We start from the raw sequence: 17,942 nt of genomic DNA, 5'->3' as shown, positions 1-17,942 counted from the left end.
TGAGATTTATCGACTTATCAATAACCAACATAGTTTTCCAACTTATATGTCTATGAATGTTGACAGGCATCTGAAGCATGTAATGACCAAATTTAGATTTGGCGTTTCTGAATTGTTTGTCCATCGGTATCGTTACAGACAGTCTAACATTTCTGATACTATTGGTCCGTTATGCAAAAAGTCAAAGGAAGATGAAGTCCATTTTGTGCTAGATTGTGCAGAATTGAGAGATGTCAGAGAACAATTAATTCCAGAAAAATATTTCAGACAACCTTGTTTATTCAAACTTGTCTTGTTAATGTCATCTACAAATGAAAGTCTTGTTAAGCAATTCACTCTTTATCTGTGTAAAGCGTTTAAACATCAAAGTGCCTTCGTAACATCTTGAACATTCTGTGTATTTGTACGCGACTTTCATGTTTATCCCCCTTCTAAGGGGCTATGGCCATTATGAATAAAACATCTTCAGTCTTCAGTCTTCCTGCCTCTCTCTCATTTTGATGGAAAATATTTGATTTGAATGCATATTTTGTGGGGGCCCCTGTGTTTGAACAGAGGGAATCTGTGTAAATACACTGTTTGGGTTTTCATTGTATGGGCGGTGGTGGGTGGGGGGATTAAAATAAATTAATTTCCTCTAGAAATATTTGGTTTGTTTGTCAACACCAAATGTGGCTTAGAAATTAAGAAATCCTTCTTTCCCCACATTCCAATTTCAGTTTGACAAACAGGAGATGAAATGATTAACAAATAGTAAAGAGTGGTAACTTCATAGTGTCTGGGTATGTTCCAATGTACCTTTTATTTACCTGTGTGCTAGCTGAATCGCTAGCGTAAGCAGCACTGACTTGAAGTTGTGTACCCTGTGAATGGAGAGAGTTACCACTCTTTACTATTTGTTAATCACTTCTTTCTGATGTTATGCAAAAAATAGATAAATAAAAGGTTTGGATCAGTGTAAGAATTGGTAACACCTCCTTTCACCCCCCCCCCCCCCCCCCCCTCCCCCATCCCACCCTCCACATGAGCCATGAAGGTTTTGTCCCTTGTTTTTTGAAAGCCATGATGGTTAGTAATGACTTGGTACATTTTTTTTTAAGAAAAAAAGAAAAGAAAAAGAAAGCCCTGAACACACATGTTTCTGTCTCTCGCTGTTGTGTTTTGAAAGCCATTATGGTTGTAATTGACCAGGTGCACATGTTTCTCTCACTCAGCATTGAGTTTTGAAAGTCATGATGGTTGTTGATGACTTGGTGAACATGTTTCTCTGACTCAGCAATGTTTTCTGAGAACCATAATGATCGTTCATGACCTGGTGCACATGTTTCTGTCACACAGCAATGTTAATGACCTGGTGCACATGTTTCTGTCACACAGCAATGTTAATGACCTGGTGCACATGTTTCTGTCACACAGCATTGTTAATGACCTGGTGCACATGTTTCTGTCACACAGCATTGTTAATGACCTGGTGCACATGTTTCTGTCACACAGCAATGTTAATGACCTGGTGCACATGTTTCTGTCACACAGCAATGTTAATGACCTGGTGCACATGTTTCTGTCACACAGCAATGTTAATGACCTGGTGCACATGTTTCTCTCACACAGCAATGTTAATGACCTGGTGTACATGTTTCTGTCACTCAGCATTGTTAATGACCTGGTGCACATGTTCCTCTCACACAGCATTGTTAATGACCTGGTGTACATGTTTCTGTCACACAGCAATGTTAATGACCTGGTGCACATGTTTCTGTCACTCAGCATTGTTAATGACCTGGTGCACATGTTTCTCTCACACAGCAATGTTAATGACCTGGTGCACATGTTTCTGTCACACAGCATTGTTAATGACCTGGTGCACATGTTTCTGTCACTCATCATTGTTAATGACCTGGTGCACATGTTTCTCTCACACAGCAATGTTAATGACCTGGTGCACATGTTTCTGTCACTCATCATTGTTAATGACCTGGTGCACATGTTTCTGTCACTCATCATTGTTAATGACCTGGTGCACATGTTTCTGTCACTCACCAGAGACATCATCTGGCTCAGAGCATGTGCATTCTCAACACCGAGGGAAGCAACATCTTTGAGAACCTCAGCAGCAAGGTCAGTGGTCCCTTCTTCTCTACTGTGTCAGTCTCATCATCATAGTGTCAGGCTGCTAGCAGATTGACCAGTACTGGCAGTGTGTATTTTGAATGTGGTTTATTTTGTTTTGTTTTATTTTCAGTGAGAATAAACTGCAGATTAAGAACAGTTGATGCTGTGTGTGTTGGGTGTTACATCTCTGTGTGATGATGATGGTGTGTGCGTGTTAGGTGTTAACATCTCTTAGTGATGCTGTGTGTATGTGTGTTAGGTGTTAACATCTCTTTGTGTTAGTGATGCTGTGTCTTGGTTGTTACATTTCTATGTGACGTGTGTGTGTGTGTGTGTGGCAGGAGTACCAGCAAGTGCTGGACCTTATGAGGGACATCATTCTGGCCACGGATGTCGCTCACCACCTGCGGATCTTCAGCTCTCTGGAAGAGATGGCGAAAAGTGAGTGGATGTGATTGTGCTGCTGGTCTGGTTCATTGTCCCTGTATCATTCCCAGCCCTCTCCCCTCCCCCATCCCCAATCCATCTCTCCTCTTTCCCAGCACTCTGTTTTTTATTGAATCTGCCTTCACAAGAAATACCACCATTCCAACTGCACAGAAGATTTGGGGGCACATTTTTTCACGGGTGGACAATCCTGATGAATGGAATGGAAGTTTTAACAGTGTACACATGTCTGCATGTCCATAACCAGCTACAGAATATCAAAAGGAAAGAGAAAGACAATCAGCTGAAAAGATGGATAACTGTCACACATGTGTGTGAGAGACTGATGAAAAAAGATGGAGAGAGAGCCTGGCATATAGATTCCTGCACAGCATCACATTTGTAAGTGAGTTCCTGAAAGTTCTTTAAAAAATTCAGTTTGTTCCTGATTTTGCAGTTGTGTGTTACAGATGGATAAGCTTTTATGGTTGGCATGTATGCAAGAAAAGAAAGCGATCTTTACAGTCTGGTCTGTTGACATTTGGTTGACCGATGTGAGGTGCATGCTTTTAAAATCAAATGCCAGTTGCTCATGATATGACCACTGGTTTAACATTTTATTTTAGGTAACCCACACGCTGGACAAAATTTTCATAGGGAAGCTGATAATATCTTGAATATTGGTTTATGTTATTAACTATTTTATTTCCTTTTTTTCTTCAACTTATGTTTGCAGACGGCTACAACAGATCTGACCCAAAGTGTCGTAATTTGCTGCTGTGTCTCCTGATGACGGCATCAGACCTGTCCGACCAGACCAAAACCTGGGACAACACAAAGCACATTGCAGTCAGTCGCCTCTTTGGGAACTCTGATTTGATTGTTGTTGTAGTTGTTTATGATTTGTGTGTGTTGTTGGCAGGTGGTAATTTGTTCATGTTACTAATGTACATTATCATAAGTCCCATCTCACTATCAAGGACTCCACTCTTTTAGAGCAGGCTGATTATTGTCAACAGGTTCAGTAGGAGGGCACAACATCAAATGGCTAAAAGAATTTGAGGGTCCTAGGTTTGAAATCGGGTCATGGCACCTGGTGGGTTCAGGGTGGAGAATTTTCCAGTATCTCAGGTCAACTGGTGTGCAGACCTGCTGGTGCCTGAACCCCCTTCATGTGTACATGCATGCATAAGATCAAATGCACATGTTGAAGGTCCCGTAATCCATGTCAGTGCTCGATGGGTTATGGAAATAAGAAGATACCCAGCATGCATTGCTTGCTAAAATCAAAGAGTACAGTTGCCTGCATGGGAGGTTAAAAAAAGGTCAGACCACCGCTTATCATCCAGTGGAGGAGGGAGAGTAAAAACCATGGTCTGTATGTGTGTGTGCGTGTGTGTGCGTGTGCATGGCCCTGCATGCTTGTATATGTATATGTGTGTGTGTTTCTCCAGAGAGTCCTTTGCAAGTCAGGGACTTGTTTCTGTACACATTTTATATTGGAAACAAAGAGGAAGTGTAGATTTGAAATTCTATTGCCCTTTTGTGTGTGTGTGTGTGTGTGTGTGTGTTCTTCAGCTTGTGCCTCAGTGCATCTTAACTGTGGGTCACCTGTTCTCCAGGTTTTGATTTGAGGTCAAACTTTCAAAGATTTTTTTTTTTAAATTAGGACAGACATGTGTTTTGCATAATAAAAGTGTTAACTTGATCATGTCAGCTCACTTTGGATGTATGTGGAGTGAGAAAGGGAGAGTGTGAGTGGGGGAGGGTTTTTTTGAGAAAGAGTGGTCATGAATGTTTTATGTTACTTGTAATACTTTTCTTTCATGTAAAGCGCCCTGAGCTGTTAGTGAGAAAGGGCGCTATATAAATGTACATTATTATTATTATTATCAGAGATAACATGTATAACATATAGTTGTTATCGATAAATCAACAAAGAAAGAAAGAGAAAATGTTTAGATATAGGATAATTATGCTGGAAAAGGTAATGGAATGCTGCATCTGCTTTGAAGAATAGACATATTTATAGTACTGATAATATTTCTGCATTTTTATCAGTGTTTGATTCATTTCCTAATTCCCATACCTCACCCCACTCCCTTGTCTACCCCTGGTCACCCCTGCCCCACTCCCTCCACTACCCCTGGTCACCCCTGCCCCACTCCCTCCACTACCCCTGGTCACCCCTGCCCCTCTTGGGTCACCCCTGCCCCACTCCCTCCACTACCCCTGGTCACCCCTGCCCCACTCCCTCCACTACCCCTGGTCACCCCTGCCCCACTCGCTCCACTACCCCTGGTCACCCCTGCCCCACTCCCTCCACTACCCCTGGTCACCCCTGCCCCACTCCCTCGTCTACCCCTGGTCACCCCTGCCCCACTCACTCCACTACCCCTGGTCACCCCTGCCCCACTCCCTCGTCTACCCCTGGTCACCCCTGCCCCACTCACTCCACTACCCCTGGTCACCCCTGCCCCACTCCCTCCACTACCCCTGGTCACCCCTGCCCCACTCCCTCGTCTACCCCTGGTCACCCCTGCCCCACTCACTCCACTACCCCTGGTCACCCCTGCCCCACTCCCTCCACTACCCCTGGTCACCCCTGCCCCACTCGCTCCACTACCCCTGGTCACCCCTGCCCCACTCCCTCCACTACCCCTGGTCACCCCTGCCCCACTCCCTCCACTACCCCTGGTCACCCCTGACCCTGTCATCAATTTGACAGGTGAAGGTTTCAGTGAAAATTGACTGCGTACACGTCCATGATGTGATCAGCACTCTGTGTGTTTTTATTTGTGGTGACCATGCAGGTGCTGATCTACCAGGAGTTCTTCTCCCAGGGGGACCTTGAGAAGGCTCTTGGGGAGAGTCCCCTGGAGATGATGGACCGTGAGCGTGCCTGTGTGCCGGACCTGCAGATCTCCTTCCTGGACAATATCGCCATCCCTGTCTACAGGTAGGCCTCCAGCCTCCCACCCCCCTCACTGTCTGCATGCGGCCTGTTTAGCTCCTGGGCTGGGATGCCAGAGCGATCTTTGCAAGGTGGCGCTATGACACAATCGGTCAGGCGTTGCGACTTATGATCCAGTGTTCACCAGTGGTCAGGGTTTGAGGCCTTGTTTCTGCGTGGTGTTGTGTCCTTGGGAAGGCATTTTACCTGGATTTTCCCCACTCCATGTGTTCGGATTTAATGATACTGTTCTGAAATGGTTTCATTCCTACTTACCAGGTCGCACACACTCTGTCCTTGTAAATGGAAACCAGTCGGTTCCATCAGTGCTCAGATATGGGGTACCACAAGGTTCCGCCCTGGGACCAGTACTCTTTACAATGTACACACAATGTCTAAGTTTGATCGTCCAGCAGTCTGTACCTCACTATCATCTGTTTACTGATGATTCTCAACTGCACGATTCTACTATTCCCTCAGAAATTCCATGTTTGGCTTCTAAATTTAAAACTGGTATAGAAAATGTAGCAAAGAGGATGAAACAAAACAAACTAAAAATGAATGATCACATAACAGAACTCATGTTGACTGGTAATAAAAATAAGCTCAAGCAGATAAATACGACGTCTATCATTTGTTCCGGCATAGAAATTTCTTTCTTTTGTTCTTTCCGCAATCTTGGTTTTTACCTGGATTTATCTCTTATGATAGGTACCGTAAAGTTTGGTCTATTGAGTGCACTGGTATATAAGCCACACCCACTAAATTTAGGAAAAAAATTAAACTTCATACATACATAAGCCGCACTGGCTTATAAGCCACACTTATTTCCGGTACCAGAACACATACTGATACTACAGAAAAGCTGTCAATACTGTAGGTTATGAAATAAACACAAGCGGGAACAACACAAAGAAAAGCAAGTGAAAATACTGCTAGTGCCACAAAAAAAAAGAAAAGAAAGTAAACACAACGAAAATAAGATCTATAATTAAGGGATAGTCACATTTATTCAATGTCATCCTGATCACTGAATCCACTGAAATCTTCGTCTTCAGTGTCCGAGTTGAAGAGAACCAACACAGCTTCCTCTGCCATCCGCCTCACTTTCACTTTATGACCATGAACACAAAGTGGAGGTCACTGCTGGTTCGCACTGTAGTCTGCAAGGTTGATCGTCTTTAATTTGAAGGCTGCATGATAGGCATTTCGTTGCGTTTTTGGCATGATGAGGGTGTGTGCTTGAGCAGAGTAGAACTGAATGCTGATCTGAAGGCTTAATGTGTGGGAATTTGATTTATAAAACGTGAACAGTTAGCACACTATCCTGAAGCTCCTCCAAAAATTTATGGACAGAAATCATGATTTTGGTGAGTTGAAGGGCAGCTAAGAATAGACAAGAACGCGACACTCCCGGGATTGTTAAAATCCTCAAATAAGCGGCATCATTGTATAAGCCTTTGAAGCTGGGGTAAAAAGTCGCGGCTTATAGACCGAACTTTACGGTACTCATGTGAACCACAGGTTCTTTACTTTCAGCTTTGTAAGATTAGTAAAATCCGCCCTTTCCTGTGTGTTAATGCTGCAAACAAACTTGCTTTTGCCTTCATTTTATCCCTCATAGATTATTGCAATTCTTTTAACTGGCCTTCACAATGATAAACTCTACAAGCTCCAGAAAATACAGAATAGTGCAGCTCGACTCGTCCTTAAAAAGTTGAGGAGAGAGAGTGCTACTGCTCTCCTGCGGACACTTCACTGGTTGCCTGTTCAAGCCAGAACTGAATATAAAGTTGCCTGTCTATGCTTTCAGTGTCTGAATTGTGATATCACACCCTCATATCTTTCTGAGCTTGTTAACCTGTACTTGCCAAACAGAACATTGAGATCTCTCGACTCCTCTCGGCTATCTGTTCCCTGATACTTCCCTTCTTTGGAATGAGGTCATTTTCCGTCTTCAGCCCAACAACTTGCAATTCTCTGCCTATTGCTGTCAGACAAACAAATCATCTATCTACCATTAAAGCAAATCTTAAAACTTATCTCTTTAAAAAATACTTGTCATAACTCAAATACTGCTGTTCTCCCAGGCTCATAGCAGTGTGAGTGTGTGTGATATGTGAGTAGAGAGAATGGGGGTGGGTAGATGGATGGTGGTGGTGTGGTTCGAAAAGGAGAATGACTGCTGATTTTTACCTCTTTTATCTTTTCTATCTATAACTTTTATTTTACAATTTTTATCAAATCTGTGGAATGCAAATTATAGTTCTGCTCCTTTTTACATTTATGTATTTTAAGTGAAAATTGCTGTTATCTCAGCTGTTTAATTATGTGTGTGTCTCTGTGTGTGTGTTGGAGTGTGACAGTTGTAGTATTGAGAGTATGTGACTTTGTGAGTTTTATGCATTGTGTTTTTATAATATAATAATTCTGTTTTATATTTCTACTACTTTTCATATGTTTTCTTGCTTCACTTTAGGTACTGGATTGTAAAGCACTTTGAGCTTGCTTATGCTTGAATTAAAGCGCTGTATAAGAATAAAATATTTTTTTTTATTATTATTATTATACTGGATACAAGCTTTGTATCCATAATAGGGACTGGTGTAAAAATGTTATTTTTCACTTGTTGGTGTCATTGAGGAGTACTTTCTGCTGCCGTTGTTTGTACTTAATTTCATTCCAGATACAATAATGGTAAGTTGCTACATATATACACATTCACAAACTCATGTGTACACAAACATGCATGCACACATACATTGCATGTGCATGGCCCCTTTTCCCCAACCCATACACACCCATTCTCAACAAACACATGAGTACATTTGAGGGCAGTCTGCCCAAACTGGGAAACACATGGGTACATTTGAGGGCAGTCTGGGAGAAGTTTTGTTTAAAACACATCTATTGTATAACACCATAACTGAAATTCTTTTGAAAGGTGATAACCACATTTATCCAGTATAGGTTATTCTGACCAGTGAAGACAAATTTTGTGGGTTTTTTTTTTTCTTTGGCTTCTAATTGTCCTTGACTTAACCTGAGAGTCAGCTGATCAGATGTGGCATTTCCCAGGAAGTGCCATTGTGATAAGAAGGGAGTGCAGGACCTGACCGTACTGAGATGGCCATAACTTTCATTCCCTTTAGAGAATGACCTGGCCAGCTTGTTGCCCAGAAGGCAGTTAAAGCAGGACAGGAAAACAAGAAGTGGTTCAGTTCTGTGAATCACAAGAAATGGTTTAAATAATGTGGATCAGTAAGTGGACTGAACAAATTTCTGATAGACTGTTATAAACATTATGAATATCGCTATGAAAATGAAGAAAATTCTTATATCATCAGTATGTTAGAGAAATTTATGACTTGTAGAATATATATATATATGCAGAGAGAGAGATGGAGAAGTGAAAAAGTGACAGTTTAGACATTTAAGGCTGGTATCCTTGACATGCGGTCCCCAAGGGGACAGAAGGCAGTGGTTGTGATGATGTCCCCTGTGTTCTGCAGAGTGCTGGCCCTCATCTTCCCCAAAGCCAAGCCTGTGGAGGAGTGCGTGGAGAACAACCGCAAGCACTGGGAGCGCAAGGCCCAGCTCCTCAAGGTACACAACAACTCGGCTCAGTCCATGAGTGTGCAGCAGATCATTGCTCTGGGGGAGAACAGCGAGGAGGAGGAGGTGAAGATGGAGACAAACCAACACAACGGACGGTGAAACTGGTTCAGCTGCCCCAAGCTGTCAGTGAGGGTGTCTCCGGTATAGTCAGTCACAGTGGGCTCACAGTTGTCTCCCTGCAGTCAGTGGTGGGGTAAAACATTTCCCTGAGCAGAGGGAGTGGGGTTGACAGAGGGGGAAGTGTGTGTGTGTGGGGGGGGGTGACCGCAGCAGGTGTTGTGTGTGATCATCTCCCTGACTCCTGGTTGCAGCAGCCTGTTTGTTCTGGTGAAGCAGGCAGCGGGTGGGGCTTTGAGCTAGATTCCTTTCACTGGAATGGAAACCAGCCTGGACAGGACAGGAAACTATGCTGCTGTGTTGGTGGGCAGTTCAGGAAAGACACCAGTGTATCTGTGTGTGTGTTGCACTTCTGAGTGATCCCAGGCTGGCTTTGGTCATCAAAGGAAGCATTGATGAACTGGAGAAGTGTGGAGTTAGGGCTGTTGATTGTTCTGAGTGGAGACTGTACATAATTGTGAACACAGTGTGTGGTTTCAGATAGTCCCTAGTCTGTTGTCCTTCACTCTGTCTGGACTGCGTCTCTTGTGGAGCACTGATGTTTACACGTTTTTGCTACCTGTGGAAAGTTGCTTTCTCCTGAGGGAGGAAGAGGAGACATGTGGTTCAGCTACACTGTGTTATTCCAGATCACATTTGTCGGCATCCTTTTCACACTTTTTATTGTCTGTTCCATACTTGTTAACCAAAACTAAAACAAAGCAGAAAGCTTTGCTTTTTAAGAGTAGTCGAGTTTCTCTGGGTCGCCACCGTAGGCTTTGCTGTGATACTGCTTTCTCAGAAATCTGACAATGTTTGAGAAACCAAGCTGTTCAAAAATGTTAGATTGAGTGTTTTCTTTGTTGTCCTTTTTTTTAGAATCTGTTTTTCATTATAATGTTTCTGTGTTGATTGCATTTATGGGCTTCTTGATGAATAATGTTCCCTCACATTTGATGATGAATTAAGTGTATTTGTATTTATGAAGAATCAGCTGCTTGTTGATCTAAGTAGCCAAGTCTCGATAAAAGTGCAAGACTGTTACCTAAAATGCTTCACTGAATTAAGCACTGTTGATACGTCCCCATATTTCCACCACATTCCCTTCACCACCACACACACACTGAAGACTAAACAGGTACAAAAATTACATTATTCTTTTCCCCCTTAAAGTAAGGAACATTTTGAACACTCTCCTCCAGCACTGTGTCCTTTCTTCGTTGCACAGATACCTTTGGAGCATTCCAGAGACATAGATTTTACAGTAAAGAAACATTTGGATGAATGAGGAATACATTGTATATTGGATGATTCACATGCATACACAGATGATACAACTCTATACGTGATGATATGTTTTAGCCAGATGACTCACATGAAGAACTTCTGTGATGAACTGTTCACTTCTCAACATGTGGAGGATCTGCAAAATAAAGGGAAGTAATTGGCATGCTGACAGTTATAGGACTTGTTTCAGATCTGCCTGCAGTTTTGAGTTGTGTTGATGTTGAAGACATTACATTTGTTGTGAGTAAGTCCCTAGGACAGTGAGCCCTTTGGGGCTGGATGAACAGTGTGTGGACACTGGACTGTCACGCAGTGCATGCTGTGAAAGGAACACGTCTGAAGCTTCTTGTTTTGGGTGATGCTTTTTGATTTTTCATTTTTGGGATGCGGAAGGGGGTAGAATGATTGGGGAAAGGAAGTGGACAGTTAGGATGCTGTTTGAAGTGAATACTTTGTGTGTATGTGTGTGTGTGTGTGAGCGCGCGCGCACGTGTGTGTGTGTGTGTGTGTGTGCAAAATGCTGTGTTTGCATCTTCTCCACTAATGGAGGAAATGGAGCCAACCAGGCCCCAAAACTGTGTGAGGTATGAGTTGGTGGAATTGAGATTGTAACTGTTGGATTGTGAAAACTCTCACTCCTTGAACACACGTTGGAACCCAGTAGGGATTTTTTCTTTCATTGGCCATGTCAGAAGTGGGAACATTCCATCTGCTGCCCCTGCGCTGTCCCCATGAACCGCAGTGGGGTCAGCTTGTGAGGGGTCTTCCTTTGGTGTTCTAGACTCCCATTCCTTGTGAAATGCATGGTTTATTTTCTACACCTGTTTTGATTGACATCTGTGTGTCCCTCTGATTTCTCAGCAGCTGTCTCTCTTCCTCCTCTCCTTTCCTCTGTCTGATAGACCTGCAGCTGTCTGTCCATCCTTTGTCCCCCACCCCCGCCCCCATCTCCCTGTAGTTACTATCCACACATGCACCTGCTAAACATTTCTGTTTTTCTCTCTTTTTTTTTTATTTTATTTTATTTTATTTTTATTTTTTTTTTTACATTTTGTTTTGATAATTGTTCTGTAACAGCATGGGTGATAATCTGTTCAGTGTTTGTGTAGAGCAAAAATATGCATATCAAAGTGTCAGCATCTTGGGGCTGTGCTACTTTGAAAAACGAGATTGAGGACTGTGTACTGTGTGACAAATGTGAGGAATGTTATGCTGATTACAGTGCACTATGAAACTGACTGAATAGACCACATTGCATCGCCGTGCACATGCTGTTTGGAGGAAAGCTATGGACTGAACAATGGAATCCCAGCATTTTCTGTTAAACTTTGACCCTTTGAACTGCCCTTGTATGGTTTTTGGTGATTCCAACTGGAACTGGGGAGTTGTTTTTGTTCTTTACTGTTTTATTATTGCTGGAGGTTTTCTTTGCTTTTTCTAATTTGTATCTTGTGATTCAGTATAAGCCGTGAGTGTATATCTCCACAAAGGAATGGAATCTGCAGATTAAGAAAGCTAATCTGAAAATGGGTTGCATTTTTTAAGTTTTCTTCAGTGCATCATTAGATCGCTTTGATGTTTTCTTTGCTTTTAAAACTGTGCCTTTCTATGCACACAACGGGCAAAGTTCAGATATTTGGCTGTTAAGATTTGCATGCTTTTGGGGTTTGATTTTTTGGTGGTTGTTTTTTTGTTGTTGTTTTTTTCAGTTTTGTTGTATAAATGAAATCAAGTTTGTGTTGCCAGGTGTACTATGCCAGGATATGCATGTTTCATTCAGGAATCAGTGGCTCAGATCCAGCTGTGGAAGTGATGCAGGCCATAGGTGTTGGCCTTGTTTCAGCCGTTACTGCACATATAGATTGTTTTGTTCTGTTTCGTCAGTCATCACTTTCACATCTTTGCCATGTGCTCAGACTCACCTTAGTTCAGTTGCTTGAATGTTTGGGGTTTGTTTTGTTGGGTTTTTTTGGGTTTGTTTGTTGTTGTTGTTTTTTAACTCCTATCTTTTTAAGGAAAACCCTCTTCTTCTTCAGTCCATTTAGATGAAAACCCCATCTTCACACCAGTTCAAAGCAAATTTAAAAAAACAACAACAAAAAAACAGAAAGAAATACTGCGAAGTCTCAGCAGTTAAAAGTTTAAATGTTTCAGCTATATATTTAATGCCAAGCTAGATTACAGTTTCTTGTTTGTTTGTTGTTGTTTTTGTCTTCAAAGTAGTCAGAAAATTGTGATACATTGCATCTGTGTTATGTTTCCTTGGGCATTTTTTAAACACTTATTATTGTGACATATTAGAAAGAATAGTTGTGTATGCCTTTTTGTTCATTTGTGTTTGAAAAATGCTTTCATTCTGTGTTTAAAAAACAAAACAAAAACTTTTTGAACTGATGTCATTTTTATTACTTTTCGATTGATGACTGTTGTACTTTTATTATTATTGGTAGTTTTGTCATTTTTGAATGAGTGTGTGATTGCTTTTGTACTTTTCTTGGTTTTATCAGCAATTTGTAGTTTTATAACTTCAGTTATTTTCATTGTTGTAGCATACTTGTACTTTCATACAGCAAATATTTTTGATAACAGCAATAGCAACATGACATCACTACTATCCTTACTGAAAAAAAATGAAAAAAAAGAAGAAGAAAATGGAAAGGAAAAGAAGGGAAGGGGTGAAATACAGCAGAAAGCTGGTCTGAAGGTGAACTTTTAGAGTCAGGCAGGGTTGACAAGACCTCTTGTTTTCTTTAACCCCAAATGTATCAGGATGAAAATTGCCCTTCACCCTTTCACCACTGTACCCTCCCCCACCTCAGTAAGTTCTGTCAGCCTGTGTGATCTGAGTTCCTCAGGCTGCCAGCTCCCTCCTTGACATCCTCATGTGGGGGATGGACACTTCTGGAACATTCCAGAACAGTTTCAGAAGTCTTGCAGGTACAGGACTGGCAGTTGGAACAAGAAGTGTTCACCTGCCCTTGAGATGCTGGACGTCTGGCTGGGGTCCATGGCGCTCTCTGCTCATTGATGCTTCACATTTCCAAGCCAGGCCACTTATTCCCGCTTTCTTTTATGGTCCATGTCTGTAGAATTGTCTCCATCCCGACAGTTATAGTGGTTCCTGTCTGCACGTCCCCCTGCTCCATACTTGGTGAGAAACTTGAAAAACATCACAACTGGGAATTGAACATGTGCAGTTTCAAGTTATGTGTATATTTGCTGCCATGAGGAGAAACTTTGTTGTGGTTTGCATGCATGGTTTATAAATAGCATGTAGTCTTTTCTCCTGATTGAAAAAGAAAAAAAAGCCTGAAGTTTTAGCATTAGCTTGTCATGATTTGAAACACCAACCAAATTTAGGAACAAACGACTGGGTCATTATGGATCATATGCATCAAAAATATAAGTGTTAATGTACTTAATCCATGTGTGTTTTTCTGGCTCATTCTGTGGTCTCACTGCTTGTGATTGTGTTGACTTTTTGTCTACAGAGCACTTTCCACAAGTAATATCAAAATGGTTTGATGCTGGTTTGGATTGAGAACATTTGCTTCTCCTTTCGTGTGTCCTGCATTCCCACCCCCACCCCCCACCCCCTTTTTTCCCCTGGTTAATTGCTCTTTATCATATTTTTTATGTTATTATTAAGTGGTTGGGTATTAACTGTTAACAGAGGCAGTTACTGTTGGATACATTACTTCCAAAGCAGACAGTTTGCCAAGACAGTGTGCTGGTGTAATGTGCTACCTGTAATCATCTGACTGATGGTGATAGTGATGGTGATTTATTGAGAATTTATCCTACAAAAGCTGAAGTGTTATAACAAACACACATTCTTTTTAACTCTTTAAGAAAAGGTTAAGATAGTACTGTTGTCAAAGTTATTCACAACAGCTGGAAATGCCCTTGAAAACAGCTTTCAGAAAGCAGATGTGTTTTGCAGGGTGAACAGGCATACGGGTGTACTGTGATGAATTATTCAACAGGACTAGAGGGACAAATGTAAAACCTCCATGTGGAGAACTGTTATGAACTTTTGTACACAGGTTAGTTTGAGAAACATTTACACATGCTCATAAGCAAGCTGCAGATTATTGGCAATGTTTACTGTGAATGCTGCAAATATGATCACACAGTTACTTGCATAAAAAGACCACACTCAAAAAGAAATAATAATAATCTAAAACCACTGCAGAGAAAAAGGACAAACCCAAGACTGCTTTTATGAAGCATGGCGTCAAAAGTCACAGACACTCATGAGGTCTGGTTTGAGAAGAAGGGAAAATAAACAGTGCACATTTTTGTGTTGATATCATTTGCTTTTTACACATTGTGGGGCTTTGAGATCCACAGTCAGGATTGGAACTGCCATTTATAAGATATGTTTATTTATTTACTGAGTTACAAAGACATTATAAATTGTGCAAAGCAAACTCCATATATATATAGATTTGATGAACAGCATGAGAAATGTAGAAATATTAAAACCTAATAATATCTAAAAATGGATTGAAAGGATTAAAGACAAAAATGGGTCTAGTGCACCAACACCGTACGGTGAAGGTTAAATGAACAGTGGGGGTTGAAAGATTGAAGCATCCAGTTTTGTCAGTAATTGTTACAGACCACTGTTAAGTTTGTTGGTCCAAGTTTAGAGATGATGATTGTGGCATGGAAACACATGACGTGCAGCAACAAGAAAATAATTTTCTCTTTAAACCCAGATGAAAAAACTAAGGGGCTGTGTAAAAAAATCCTGTGTGCATATTTATAACTTAGCAGGATGGGTGGGTTTTCCCTTCTTTCCGGCATCCCCTCTCAGCCCAGCTCTCCTGCAACATCAGATTCAGATTCATATGGGGCTTTGGCCTTAATGAATAAACCATCTGAATCTGAATCTGAATCTCCTGCAACATCCTTCCGTGTCCTCTTGCCTTGGTAGAAGAAGAAGAAAAGAAAAAAAGAATTATGACAGTGGCGATGTGTGTGGTTATGAATTGTCTGTGCCCACCTTTACCAGTTTCAGTGTTTTTTTCTGGTGAAAATGCTTTTCAGATCCACCCAGAACTGATGAGGAAAGGGGTGGTGGTTAAAAAGCAGGGATTGTTGTTGTTGAAATCCCGGTTTTTGTGTATCTCGGCATAATCTCCTCTGCATGTGATTCTGTTCTTGTTTTGTGTGTGCGTGTTTCAAAGAAGCTGCTTGCCATCTGGTCACATGTGGAATATTACCTTCACTGTTCACGGCTGCACTTGAGTGTATTTCATTTGTTTTATTCCCATTTCCCTTTTCCCAGCAAGTCAGCTGACCTGACCTGATCTGACCTTTCCTTTACCAGTGCCCCTTCCTCCTCTTCCCACCTCTACACATTTTTTGGGTTTTTTTTGTTGTTGTTTTTTTTTTTAATATTCTAAATGGGAATTCTTTTTATCAATGAAAGGAATTCTTTTTATCAATGAAAAGAGATTGGGTGAACTTTTTGGAAATGAAATGGCATTAGGTGAATTACATTTTTGAATGCTGTTTCATTGCTCCAAAACAATGTACCATTCATTTTGTATGTGATGAACAAAACCACTAGGTAGATTTTATTTTTGAAATATTATTAACACTGCTCAAATATGACCTAAATTTGTAGTCGTCTTAATGCCTTTTTAATCTTTTTCTTGTTTCATCATCACATTTAAATGTTCTTTGCCTCTTCAAGGTATGTGATGAAGTCAGACAAGGTCCAAGTTTCAATGGACACACCTGCTTATGACCTGACAATTTGAGCTTTAGATCAAGCACAGAACAAACGTTTTTGTAATCTGTACATATCGAGGAAAAATAGGTGAGTTACTTGGTCAAAACCTTTTGTTGTTGTCGTTACCTATGTTGTATGTAAAGGTCCAATGCAAGTAATCTTATTGTGTGGTGAAGTGATTTCCTTTCGATCTACATCAATCCCTGTGGGAAGTAGTCACAGCTTTTTCGAAGTGTTTATTCTGGTGTTTGAATTGAACACATCCTGTGACCTTTCAGCTTGTGTCCTCTACATATTCTCTCATCCCATTTAGTACATGCGCGCAGATTTTAGACATGGCTGTCGTTCCATTTTATCTGCTTTTTAATGTTGATACATCATTGTCACCGTAGCCTATAGCAAGGGAAATTGTGGCACTTTGTTATTTAATGCGGATACACTTTTTTTCTTTTACAACATCTACATCAGTGTTATGCTCATGACCTTTTTTTTTTTTTTTTTTTTTTTTTTTTTTTTTAAATATGTGACCATTTACTGATGGTGAAGGTGCAATAATAATATTATCATTACTCATTGCATTGCAAGGGTCAGTTCATTGCCCTTTGGAAATGCAGTGGAGCTGTGCACACTCTCCCCAGAGTGTTCTATGCACAGTTGTTGTCCGTGATATCAGGATGTCATCATGCTGGCTGCATTATGTTTGGAGTCATGTTTGTTTAACTCTCACTTGTATGTATGTGTGTGTGTGTGTGTGTGTGTGTGTTTCACTTTGTGTTGCCTTTTTTATTTTTTTACTTTCTGTGTTGCTTTTTTTTTTCTTTAAAAATGTACCACCTTTCCATTTTTTTCCCTCCATATGTACAGGCTGAAGTCAGGACTAAGGGTGCTTATGTACAAACATTACTTTTTACACCTATGATGAAAATAGTTTGTTTAGAGACATTGCAGCTTTTTTCTTCTTTTTTTCACCTTTGTGTGTGTGTGTGTGTGTGTGTGTGCGTGCATGCCATTTCATCTACTGCTGTATAATAATCGTTTTTTAACCACATTGATGAGACATTTTTACATCTTTTGCTTTTTCCCCCCTCACCCTTTAACTGATATTTTATGTGTGTTCTGTAAACAAGGAGAAGGTATACATGTAAACTTGTGAAGACAAAAAAATTCATGAATAGTGATTTTTAGAAATACCTTTAACAGTTCCTAAAAGTAGTTGTAAGGTTACAAACAAAACCTATCAATTTTGAACCACAAATTGTCGATGAAGGCTGTATATGTGTTAAACATTCACTTTGTCTTTTCCATCCTGTTTTCATGGCATGGACTAAAACTTGCTGTTTTGTAAAGAAACAAAATAAACACACAGAAAATAGTCCAGATGATATGAGCTTGCTGTCCGGAGCATGACTGTGATAGGTCAAATTACAGCTTCAGGTAGTATCACCTTTTGATAGTAATGATCTAGTCATTTATTACTCATAGATTTTTGTGTTGAAAATGTTGATGAGATGGAATTTTATTGACGAGACAGAATTTGTTCAGAAAGTTCTGAATACAAATTTTGTAAACATCGACCACTTTTTCTATGTGTAGACAGTTCTTTGTCAAGGAATGAGAATAAAACAGGAATACTGAGTTATCAAGGATGATTTAAGAAATGAATGTCAAGCATCAGGTAACCCTGAGGACTTTGTGGTAAGTCAT

General features: G+C 40.8%; 1 protein-coding gene across 1 annotated transcript in view; it reads left to right on the top strand.

Moving 5' to 3' along the window:
• Positions 1–11,455, top strand: part of LOC143299145 (cGMP-dependent 3',5'-cyclic phosphodiesterase-like) — a 181,379-nt gene extending 169,924 nt beyond the window's left edge. Inside the window, exons 28-32 of the mRNA XM_076612274.1 lie at positions 2,044–2,118; positions 2,454–2,553; positions 3,275–3,387; positions 5,352–5,497; positions 9,004–11,455. Of these exons, the coding sequence (XP_076468389.1) occupies positions 2,044–2,118; positions 2,454–2,553; positions 3,275–3,387; positions 5,352–5,497; positions 9,004–9,208 (639 nt within the window). The 3' untranslated portion in view covers positions 9,209–11,455. The remainder of the gene's footprint in view (positions 1–2,043; positions 2,119–2,453; positions 2,554–3,274; positions 3,388–5,351; positions 5,498–9,003) is intronic.
• The last annotated feature ends 6,487 nt before the right edge of the window (positions 11,456–17,942 follow it).

Source organism: Babylonia areolata, chromosome 24 (genome assembly GCF_041734735.1).
Source record: "Babylonia areolata isolate BAREFJ2019XMU chromosome 24, ASM4173473v1, whole genome shotgun sequence".
NCBI classification, from domain to species: domain Eukaryota; kingdom Metazoa; phylum Mollusca; class Gastropoda; order Neogastropoda; family Buccinidae; genus Babylonia; species Babylonia areolata.
The sequence above is the reverse complement of the archived record's forward strand: the minus strand, read 5'-3'. Positions and strand labels throughout refer to the sequence as shown.